General features: G+C 43.2%; 1 protein-coding gene across 7 annotated transcripts in view; it reads right to left on the reverse strand.

The window, feature by feature from the left end:
- The window catches only part of LOC121582699 (disabled homolog 2-interacting protein-like), a 203,612-nt gene that overhangs the window by 123,780 nt on the left and 67,332 nt on the right, over positions 1-12,500 (reverse strand). For 3 of the 7 annotated variants that reach the window (XM_041898710.1, XM_041898711.1, XM_041898707.1), the window contains one exon: positions 11,432-11,538. The exons of 1 other annotated variant lie outside the window; for it this stretch is intronic. In XM_041898710.1, coding sequence (XP_041754644.1) covers positions 11,432-11,503 — 72 coding nt within the window. In that variant the 5' untranslated portion in view covers positions 11,504-11,538. Of the gene's footprint in view, positions 1-11,431; positions 11,542-12,500 lie in introns of all 7 variants that reach the window. 3 more of the 7 variants (XM_041898709.1, XM_041898708.1, XM_041898706.1) reach the window with 1 other exon arrangement.

A 12,500-nucleotide genomic window follows, 5' to 3' on the forward strand; every position in this document is an offset into this window, starting at 1 on the left:
GGGTTAGGTTATGGGTTAGGGTTAGGTTTAGGGGTTAGGGAAAATAGGATTTTCAATGGGAATCAATTGTTTGGTCCCCACAAGGATAGTAAAACAAACGTGTGTGTGTGTGTGTGTGTGTATGTGTGTGTGTGTGCAGCGTAAGGAATGGAGTAATCCTAAATAGGGTAGTGAGTCAGACCATTCACCTTGAATAGTTACCGCCTGGCAGTAATGACGTTGGCATCTTAATTTAGTTTCACCGGCCAATCAGAATATTCACAAAAAGGAGAGAGAGAGAGGGAGAGAGGTTTCCTCTCACATAGTGAACACTGGTTGGAGGGATGGTTGGCTACGGGTTGGTTGTATAATGTTAAACACACACTATAACCTTCTAAAGTAATTCTAGGCCACAAGGCGATCTGCTTTCCCCTGTGAGAATGTAGGACTGCACTAGCCCCTCTCTCTCTCTCTCTCTCTCTCTCTCTCTCTCTCTCTCTCTCTCTCTCTCTCTCTCTCTCTCTCTCTCTGTGTCTGTCTGTGTCTGTCTGGATGACAGGTTATTTTTCAACCACTATTCCTCCTCTCGCTTCCCTCTCTCAAACTCATATTGGATTTGAGTGTGTTGCACAGTGCACTTGTCATCCAGACAGACACAGCAGTGGAGGACTATAGGAGAGGGCTAAGACCATACAGAACAGGAGCCTATACTGTACTCTCCCACTCTGTTCAATACAACTGACTTGTACCTCTATTAGAACAGCATATATCTCACATCTGAGCCCCTGGGAACTATGGACACTACACTGCCCAGGTGAACCATCCATCTAGCTGCACCTGTCAATATCACACACACACACACACACAGAAGAGAGGAGAGAGGAGAGGTGCGAAGAAAGAGGAGAGAGAGGGTAGAAGTAGAGCTGAGAAAAGGCAGAAAATCGAGAAAATTAGAGAGTGTAGGACAGAGAGGGATGAGCAAAGAGAGAGAGATAGAAAATAAGGCAATAAAGAGGAGCTGGAGCACGAATAGAGGGGGATGGAGATAGAATGAAGAAGAAGAAGAAGAAGAAGAAGAAGAAGAAGAAGAAGAAGAAGAAGAAGAAGAAGAAGAAGAAGAAGAAGAAGAAGAAGAAGAAGAAGAAGAAGAAGAAGAAGAAGAAGAAGAAGAAGAAGAAGAAGAAGAGAGAGAGAGAGGAGAATGGATGAAGGACAGGGGCATGTTCATTATGACAGAGCCGAAAAGAAAGGAGTGATAGAGAGAGAATGAGAGAAAGGAGAGAGAAAGAAATGAGTGATAGAGAGAGAAATGAACAAGAGGAGGAGTGATAGAGAGAGAAATGAACAAGAGAGAAGGAGTGATAGAGAGAGAAATGAACAAGAGAGAAGGAGTGATAGAGAGAGAAATGAACAAGAGAGGAGTGATAGAGAGAGAAATGAACAAGAGAGAAGGAGTGATAGAGAGAGAAATGAACAAGAGAGAAGGAGTGATAGAGAGAGAAATGAACAAGAGAGAAGGAGTGATAGAGAGAGAAATGAACAAGAGAGAAGGAGTGATAGAGAGAGAAATGAACAAGAGAGAAGGAGTGATAGAGAGCGCAGTAAGGACCACCTCCCTCCTAGCATCTCCATGGTTCATAAGTGTTGTATAATAATTTATGTGTGTGCTGGTTGGCACTGTCTGGTTCTCTCTGACCCCACAGACCAGATCCACATTAAAGGTCCAATGCAGTTGTTTTTATCTCAATATGAAATTATTTCTGGGTAAAAATTAAGTACCTTAGACAAAAATAAACTAAAATAGCTTCTTAGCAAAAGAGCAGTTTCTCATGCAAGACACCTAGTAAATTTATGCACAAGACATAAAACATGGACGTGACCGTTAACAGTAAATTATTGGATAATATGGCGTTCACTGACCAACGCCTTTCCATGAATTATTATGACACATGTTCTCCTAGACTGTGGTTCTCATTATGATAACATGCCAGTGACAAGCCAATAACACACAGTCATGTTAACACACCGTCAAGTGTGTGTGTACGAATCTCACACACCAGGTGATAAACAACATTGCAGAGAATAGAGCTAAAAAACCCAGTGAGGACTTGCAGTACACAAGAGTACCAAAACCTAGATAGTAACCTATGGCAAGGTACTAGAATACACAATAATATAACCATATGGATTTGTTCACACATACAGTGCATTCTGAAACTATTCAGACCCCTTCACTTTTTCCACATTTTGTTACGTTACAGCCTTATTCAAAAATGGATAAAGAATTTAAAATGTCACATCAATCTACACACAATACCCCATAATGACAAAGCAAAAACAGGATTTTAGAACATTTTTCAAATGTATTAAAAATTTAAAAATGAAATACCTTATTTACATAAGTATTCAGTCCCTTTGCTATGAGACTCGAAATTGAGCTCAGGTGCATCCTGTTTCCATTGATCATCCTTGAGATGTTTCTACAACTTGATTGGAGTCCACCTGTGGTAAATTCAATTGATTGGACATGATTTGTAAAGGCACACACCTGTCTATATAAGGTCCCACAGTTGACAGTGCATGTCAGAGCAAAAACCAAGCCATGAGGTCGAAGGAATTGTCCATAGAGCTCCGAGATGTTGGGGCACAGATCTGGGAAAGGGTACCAAAAAATATCTGCAGCATAGAAGGTCCCCAAGAACACAGTGGCCTCCATAATTCTTAAATGGAAGAAGTTTGGAAACACCAAGACTCTTCCTAGAGCTGGCCACCCAGCCAAACTGAGCAATCGGGGGAGAAGAGTCTTGGTCAGGGAGGTGACCAAGAACCCAATGGTCACTCTGACAGAGCTCCAGAGTTCCTCTGTGGAGATGGGAGAACCTTCCAGAAGGACAACCATCTCTGCAGCATTCCACCAATCAGGCCTTTATGGTAGAGTGGCCAGACGGAAGCCACTCCTCAGGAAAAGGCACATGACAGCCCGCTTGGAGTTTGCCAAAAGGCACCTAAAGGACTCTCAGACCATGAGAAACAACATTCTCTGGTCTGATGAAACCAACATTGAACTCTTTGGCCTGAATGCCAAGCGTCACGACTGGAGGAAACCAGGCACCGCTCATCACCTGGCCAATACCGTCCCTACGGTGAAGCATGGTGGTGGCAGCATCATGCTGTGGGGATGTTTTTCAGCAGCAGGGACTGGGACACTAGTCAGGATCGAGGGTAAGATGAACGGAACAAAGTACAGAGAGAGATCCTTGATGAAAGCCTGCTCCAGAGTGCTCAGGACCTCAGACTTGGGTGAAGGTTCACCTTCCAAAAGGACAGCGACCCTAAGCACACAGCCATGACAATGAAGGAGTGGCTTCGGGACAAGTCCATGAATGCCCTTGAGTGGCCCAGCCAGAGCACGGACTTGAACCCGATCGAACATCTCTGAAGAGACCTGAAAACAGCAGTGCAGCGATGCTCCCCAACCAACCTGACAGAGCTTGAGAGGATCTGCAGGAAAGAATGGGAGAAACTCCCCAAATATAGGTGTGCCAAACTTGTATCATCATACCCAAGAAGACTCAAGGCTGTAATCGCTGCCAGAGGTGCTTCAACAAAGTATTGAGTAAAGGGTCTGAATACTTATGTAAATGTGATATTTACATTTTTTGCAAACATTTCAAAAAACCTCTTTTGACTTTGTCATTATGGGGTATTGTGTGTAGATTGATGAGGGGGAAAAAAATTACATCTGTTTCAGAATAAGGCTGTAATGTAACAAAATGTGGAAGTGAAGGGGTCTGAATATTTTCAGAATGTCTGAGAAGACTCATTCCAAGTTAGTGTAGTATGTGTGTGTGCTCCACTCATGCGGTGTGTGTGTGTGTGTGTGTGTGTGTGTGTGTGTGTGTGTCTTTGTATCTGTGCTCCTGCTCCCTCTGTGCCAGCAGTTTTTTCACTTTGGTTTTGTTTGAACAGAGGGGACACCCGTCACAGCATGCTTAGTTACTGACACACACACACACACACACACACACACACACACACACACACACACACACACACACACACACACACACACACACACACACACACACACACACACACACACACACACACACACACACACTAAATACTTTAAAAAATCCACTTAAATCACATTACATCACAAAGGGCTCAACAATTTCAAGGGTCGTTGACACAAGGACACACACAGGAACAAAAAGCACCTTTCCCTCCACACAGCTAGGCTGCCCATAACCACAGAAACAGAGCAGTACCTAGCCAGCTGCCTTGCTTTGGTCTAGGCAATCTGCAGGCCATGTACAGTAAGCTTATGTGTGTGGCCCAAACTGCCAAATATCAACCAACCTGCATCTGTATCCCAGGCTGCGTAGTTGTGATATGAGGGGCTGCTATTTGATGAGACTGTTTGCAAAAGCCTGCAATGTAACAGTCGAATGAGCAGCCCACTTCCAGAATTAGCACCTCCCTCTGGCCTCCTCCCACAACAACAATATACATCATCATCAATATCAAACCAGGCTCCTCTGACAAGAGAATGTTTGTGAATGTGTGCTGTTGGTGAGACCACCTGTCTCATCTCAATAGCTACCAGGTCGACAAGGCAGTTATGGCCTATACAGTTGAAGTCGGAAGTTTACATACACTTAGATTGGAGTCATTAAAACTTGTTTTTCAACCACTCCATACATTTCTTGTTAACAAACTATAGTTTTGGGAAGTCGGTTAGGACACCTACTTTGTAAACTCAATTGTTTACAGACAGATTATTTCACTTATAATTCACTGTATCATAATTCCAGTGGGTCAGAAGTTTACAAAGTTGACTGTACCTTTAAACAGCTTGGAAAATTCCAGAAAATGATGTATTTGCTTTAGAAGCTTCTGATAGGCTAATTGACATCATTTGAGTCAATTGGAGGTGTACCTGTGGATGTATTTCAAGGCCTACCTTCAAACTCAGTGCCTCTTTGCTTGACATGGGAAAATCAAAAGAAATCAGCCAAGACCTCAGAAAACTAAATGTAGACCTCCACAAGTCTGGTTCATCCTTGGGTGCAATTTCCAAACGCCTGAAGGTACCACGTTCATCTGTACAAACAATAGTAAGCAAGTATAAACACCATGGGACCACGCAGCCTGGTATACCGCTCAGGAAGGAGACGCGTTCTGTCTCCTAGAGATGAACGTACTTTGTGCGAAAAGTGCAAATCAATCCCAGAACAACAGCAAAGGACATTGTGAAGATGCTGGAGGAAACAGGTACAAATGTATCTATATCCACAGTAAAACGAGTCCTATAGCGACATAACCTGAAAGGCCGCTCAGCAAGGAAGAAGCCACTGCTCCAAAACCGCCATAAAAAAGCCAGACTACGGTTTGCAACTGCACATGGGGACAAAGATCATACTTTTTGGAGAAATGTCCTCTGGTCTGATGAAACAAAAATAGAACTGTTTGCAGTGGCGGCTCCTGAAAAAATTCTCAGGGGGGGCAATTTTTCTGATGATTTAGGTGACCTACACACATTTTAAAAAAGATATGTCCAGCAACAACATGAAGACAGGGGCAGCATATAAGTCAATACCAGAAGCATTTATTGACTGATCTCAAAAGTGTTGGCTTACCAGGGTTGGTGGAGCCCTCAGTTTCATCTTTGCCTCGCAAAGCTAACTCAAACACTCCGCAAAACTTCACACACTGGATTAGCCGGCTGAGGATGTGGCGGTTCTTGCTAATGTCGTAGTAAATATATTTGTTATAGTGAATATGGAATATGATATGTTGAGTAAAATGTTGTGCTAAGATCTATTTAGGTCAGGAGCTGGTTATAAGTTCTGTTCCTATCCAATAACAATGGACAAAAGGGTCCTATCTTGTCAGCCTTGTCAGCAGGTGGCCAAGGACAACACCCACGCCATAGGCCTCTCAGTTCTTCCAACTCACGAGTTCTTGCTCTGAGGACACACACACACACACACAAAACACACACACACACACATCATCACTGTTAAAACACACACACACACACACACACACACACACACACACACACACATCATCACTGTTAAACACACACACACACACACACACACACAAAAATCCCCTCTCTTAGGCTGAACATTTGAAGACAGAGAACCCGACTCAGAGCCAATGCAACAGTGACAGTAGCCTGGAGGGGACCTCGCCCAACTCATCAGGACCAATCAGAAGATCAGAACTACTAGATTCAACCTACTTCATTTATTGCATAAAATGTCTGCACACAATGTTTCGGGGCTCTCTTCAGATAATAATAATAATATGCCATTTAGCAGACGCTTTTATCCAAAGCGACTTACAGTCATGCGTGCATACATTTTTGTGTATGGGTGGTCCCGGGGATCGAACCCACTACCTTGGCGTTACAAGCGCCATGCTCTACCAGCTGAGCTACAGAAAGTGGATACTCATGGATGCGCATCGCAATTGTAAAATGTCAACACAATTGGAGACACCACGTCATTTTTGGAGACATGTTATTGACAGTAAACTATTGTAGATGCGACTGCTAACTAAATAAAACATTTTAGCATTAATCATCTTAGCTAAATGTGGGGCAAACAATTCAGTTATTTACCGTTAATTTGAGGGATTGGGGTGAAAGAAATCGAGTTACATAGTGATACTTTACGATATACTGTATTGACAATATCGCAATATTTTAGCGCTAGTTGGCTGTACCTGCACCAAAACACCATTATTGTTCCTTCATAGCTTGTTCTCAATCTTTTCACATTGGGAGCCAATTTGTTTTCAGCACTTTTATTTCCATGACTGATCAAAACTTCGTTCTCATGGCTTTCTGATCCCTCTGCAACAGACATATGGTGCGCAATAAAATCACAGTATCGAATCGCAATACGTATAGAATCATGAGACTCGCAATGCTGATGCATATATCTTATCGTGAGGTTCCTGGCAATTCCCAGCCCAAGTTCATTTGCCACAACAAATCTCTTCGCTAGCAAACGCGATGTCTTCTCCAAAACGGCAATGTGTCTCCAGCAATGTTTACTTTTTTGACGTTCTATGGCATCTCCACTTTCCAAGCATATATGACCACATGTAATATTTTGGTAAGTGATGCAAATAGTGAACTATGTAGGGCCAGGATGTAAAATATATGTAGCTGCAGCAATTTCTCTTATCTCATATGGTAAGTAATGGGGCTTAATTTATAGCTCCCTAAGAGTTTGACGAACGGGTCCGTGCACGCGATTCCAGATATCTTTACCTCTGAATAAACTGCCTTTATTATACCATATCCACCCTGTCCAAAGTCTCTACTTGGTCTCAGTTCTCCAGTAAACTTGTGATTATCAACACTAACCTCATCGTTGTGGCGGCGGACAGCTAGCCTGTATCCCTCATCAAGTTGAGTGGCAATGTTATTTTTCCGTTCGTACCAATTTTTGGAAAATCCTCGGGTGTAGGACTTTCCGCCTTTAGTAGAAACCTGTTGAATTATTAAATTTGGTCTGGGAGGTCCTAATTGTTTCGTTGCCAATTTATCTTCATTTGTTCGCCGACAAAAAGGAACTTCTTTCAAAGACACAATCCGCTCTTTTCTCAGTTACGTTCATGGTTACGTTACGTTACGTATGACGAGCGCGTAAGTGCAAGCCCTCAGACACCCATAGAGATTGTATTGAAGGCTCTGAAATTTGAAAAAAATAGATTTTACATTAGAGGCTATGAGAGACTTCTGGGCGATTTTCAACCTGACTGAAATCGCCCCAAAAGAGGGGGAGCCATTTGAAGCACCGACTTTAGCCTGATTCGACATTTAGTGGCAGTGTGGCACTGTGGCAGATCAGACGTATAGATTACAACACTGATAACTACTGTTGCCGTGATATAATTGATTAGAAAAAAAATCCCTTCCTTTTCCCGTTTGGCAGTGCGTCGCCCATATCGCCCTATTGAACAGGCCGCCCCTGACTGTTTGCCCATAATGACCATCGTTATGTTTGGAGGAAAAAGGGTGTTGCTTGCAAGCCGAAGAACACCATCCCAACCGTGAAGCACGGGGGTGGCAGGATCATGCTGTGGGGGTGCTTTGCTGCAGGAGGGACTGGTGCACTTCACAAAATAGATTGCATTATGAGGAAGGAAAATGATGTGGATATATTGAAGCAACATCTCAAGACATCAGTCAGGAAGTTAAAGCTTGGTCGCAAATGGGTCTTCCGAATGGACAATGACCCCAAGCATACTTCCAAAGTTGTGGCAAAATGATTTAAGGACAACAAAGTCAAGGTATTGGAGTAGCCATCACAAAGCCCTGACCTCAATCCTATAGAAAAGTTGTGGGCAGAACTGAAAAAGCGTGTGCGAGCAAGGAGGCCTACAAACCTGACTCAGTTACACCAGCTCTGTCAGGAGGAATGGGCCAAAATTCACCCAACTTATTGTGGGAATCTTGTGGAAGGCTACCCGAAACGTTTGACCCAAGTTAAACAATTTAAAGGCAATGCTACCAAATACTAATTGAGTGTATGTCAACTTCTGACCCACTGGGAATGTGATGAAAGAAATAAAAGCTGAAATAAATCCTTCTCTCTACTATTATTCTGACATTTCACATTCTTAAAATAAAGTGTTGATCCTAACTGACCTAAGACAGGGAATCTTTACTAGGATTAAATGTCAGGAATTGTGAAAAACTGAGTTTAAATGTATTTGGCTAAAGTGTATGTAAACTTCCGACTTCATCTGTACAGGTCTTCGTATGAACGGCAACCATTAACTACATGCGCAAGAGACTCCATTACATTTATCTCTGGGTGTAAAACACATAATGGATCATAGTTTGCAGGGTACCACAGTGCTAGGTTGTATTTTGTGGGTAGAATTGGCAGCCTTGCCTTAACAGTAAAGGTGAGAATGTCCTCGCCAATTGCAGCATCTTGTACATGGAATGGGAGACAGTGGTCACACACGCACACACACACCAACACACAAACACACACACGCACACACGCATGCACACACACACACACGCACGCACACAGACACACACACTACATTGCATCAAAGTAAATGCAGTGGGGAAAAGTGGGCAGAACTCTTACTTGCCAGAAGAGGGCAGTGTATTGACAATCAGATGGCACAGTCTGCAGTTATACAGACGTTCAATCTATGGCGGCCATATTGAAGGGGTATAAAGTTGCTCTAATTCTATGTCAGGTTTGAGATTTTCTTACTTATGGCTTAAGTGATGGTTTGAGTTTGGTAAACTGATCCTAGATCTGTGCCTAAGGGGTCAGGTTCCCTCTACCCGCTACCACTATTATATCATATCCATACAGAAACGTAATGAACTTACCCATAAAGCCTCAGGAGAGAGATAAGTGGTCACGTGACTTTATGGCGAGACACAATGACTTAATCTGATCAATTTTACTCCTCTCCTCTCTCATTCTCTCCTTTCCTTGCCTCTTCTTCTCTCGTTCTCTCCTTTCCTCTCCTCTCTTGAGAGTGCAGAGAGCAGCTTAACTGACGTTCAATCAATATTGAGTCTACTCTCTGTCTGTCTGACTCCTCTGTGTCGCACTCTAACTATCTTTTTCTCCTTTGGCTCTTTCCTTCTCTCTCTCTCTCTCTCTCTCTCTCTCTCTCTCTCTCTCTCTCTCTCTCTCTCTCTCTCTCTCTCTCTCTCTCTCTCTCTCTCTCTCTCTCTCTCTCTCTCTCTCTCTCTCTCTCTCTCTCTCTCTCTCTCTCTCTCTCTCTCTCTCTCTCTCTCTCTCTCTCTCTCTCTCTCTCTCTCTCTCTCTCTCTCTCTCTCTCACCTATTCTCTCTCGCACACACACACAGCATATGTGTTTAGCCACAGCATGCGTAATCCCTTGCCACACAACACTTCCTCTACATGTACAACCAGACCACTATTCTCTGTTCATACACTCAACAAGCCAATCTGCAGTTGCTTTATTTGCTCATAAAACCTGGTGTAAAACAGTAGCTTAGTTCATAAAACACACTTCAGTCTCACTCTGTGGGAGGTCCAGCAACCGAGCGACGCTCCGTTGGCATTAATGTGTTTTAATATGGCTTCTAGTACACACAGCTAGTGTCAGACACAGAAATGATCTTTATAGGTACAGTCAACAGGCAGTACTAGTATTCTGTGGACACATGGTGTGAAGTGGAGGGGTTTGGCATTGAGAGAGAGATGGAGGGAGAATGAGAGAGAGAGAAAACTACATCAGCTACAGTTTGATGAAGTTCGAGTCCTTAGTAACAAACATGAGTGGAGCTGCTCTACAGTATGTTCTCAGTCTATAGAATGATTCTCCGTATGAACCAATCAAATAGTTCTGCAGTGGATAGTGAAGCATTTCCATTGGTTCAGCCATGAATATACATCCTGAATGTATTCTGATGACAGTTTACAGTTTACCCAGAGATCCTCCTCTCCACTCTCATCTTTACTCCACTCTCCAATCTCTAATTGATGGGGATGTGCTCTGCTAATAAGTAATGAACTACTAATTGATGACTCAGTGGATTTCTGCAGTTTATTAATTAGCTGTTATTATTTATTGAATAAAACATGGTGAGAACTGACTCAGTGTTCATTTAGAGATAAATGATGATTGACAGACAGAAGCACAGTGTGTGTGTGTGTTAGTGTTAGTGTGTGTGTGTGTGTGTGTGTGTGTGTGTGTGTGTGTGTGTGTGTGTGTGTGTGTCTGTGTGTGTCTGTCTGTGTGTGTGTTAGTGTGTGTGTGTGTGTGTGCAGTATCCAACAGTGTTATACTGTGAGTCACCCAAGAGAACCCATGTAAAGAGAAAAGGAAATTAGGCCTATTTTACCACAGATCTGTTCCACAAAGGACTGAAACGTCAGTAACTGCACATATCCTGTACATCAAAGAGTGCCTTCAGAATGGATCTTATGTAGAAGGTCAATGAGTTTCAGACTGGCATAGGGCCATCTGGAGACCAGACCAGACTGTTATTCACACTGATCTAACATCGTATAGGCTACTGTATTCTCCCTACCTTTCTCTCTGTCTGATAGACTCTCCTCTGTTTTCTCTTTCTGTCTCTCTATTTGTCACATGCTTGCTGCACACGTAGGCCTGGGCGGTATGGGGTTATTTGACGGTGTTTTATGTTTCTGAATAATGAAAGTTCTATACATGTTTCATGAGTAGTGCATGACCCTAGGATGGCAACACATGAAGTAGTTTTACTGGGCTTTCACCATTCTGATTATTTTATACTCATAAACTAGGACAAAACAGTGAAGCAGTCCTATATGTAGAACATTTCATTTATTTAGCACTGTATGAACATATCATTATATATACGATATATCACCCAGCCCCACGCACGCACAGACACACACACACACACACACACACAGTCCAGTAGGTCAGTCCTCACAGTGACTCTGAAGGGCGTGGCAGCGGCAGGTTCCATGGGTGGTATGGTCTTGTCCGGGGCGCTACCGGGCATACTCCGTCTGCGGCCCGTTCTCTCAGGGGGCGATTCTGCTGAGAGAAGGAAGAGATAGATAGAGAGATAGAGAGCAGGAGAGAGAGAGAGAGAGAGAGAGAGAGAGAGAGAGAGAGAGAGAGAGAGAGAGAGAGAGAGAGAGAGAGAGAGAGAGAGAGAGAGAGAGAGAGAGAGCAGGGAGAGAGAGAGAGAGAGAGAGAGAGAGAGAGAGAGAGAGAGAGAGAGAGCGAGAGAGAGAGAGAGAGAGAGAGAGAGAGAGAGAGAGAGAGAGAGAGAGAGAGAGAGAGAGCAGGAGAGAGAGAGAGAGAGAGAGAGAGAGAGCAGGAGAGAGAGAGAGAGAGAGAGAGAGAGAGAGAGAGAGAGAGAGAGAGAGAGAGAGAGAGAGAGAGAGAGAGAGAAGGATATCAGGTAAAGGCACATTTGTACAACAGGCTTTGTTCACTGCAAAGTCAGGCACAGTTCAGCAATTAGTAATAGGTTGCTACCATTTCTTTTCCAGCTCCACTCCTGGTTTTCTGATGTCTCTAAATAGATCTAATCTGTATCTGATACTTCTCTATCAATGTGTGTGTTCTATGTCTGTGGAGGCTGGTGGGAGGAGCTATAGGAGGACAGGCTCATTGTAATGGCTGGTATGGAGTAAATGGACTTGTACCAGCCCTCCAGGACACCTACAGCACCCGATGTCACAGGAAGGCCAAAAAGATAATCAAGGACAACAATCACCCCGCTATCATCCAGAAGGCAAGGTCAGTACAGGTGCATTAAAGCTGGGACCGAGAGACTGAAAAACATATTCTATCTCAAGGCCATCAGACTGTTAAATAGCCTTCACTAACACATTAGAGGCTGCTGCCTATATACATTGATTAGAAATCACTGGCCACTTTAATAAACATTACACTAGTCACTTTAATAATGTTTACAGATCTTGCATTACTCATCTCATATGTATATACTGTATTCTATACTATTCTACTGTATCTTAGTCTATGCA

Source organism: Coregonus clupeaformis, chromosome 15, assembly GCF_020615455.1.
Source record: "Coregonus clupeaformis isolate EN_2021a chromosome 15, ASM2061545v1, whole genome shotgun sequence".
NCBI lineage: Eukaryota > Metazoa > Chordata > Actinopteri > Salmoniformes > Salmonidae > Coregonus > Coregonus clupeaformis.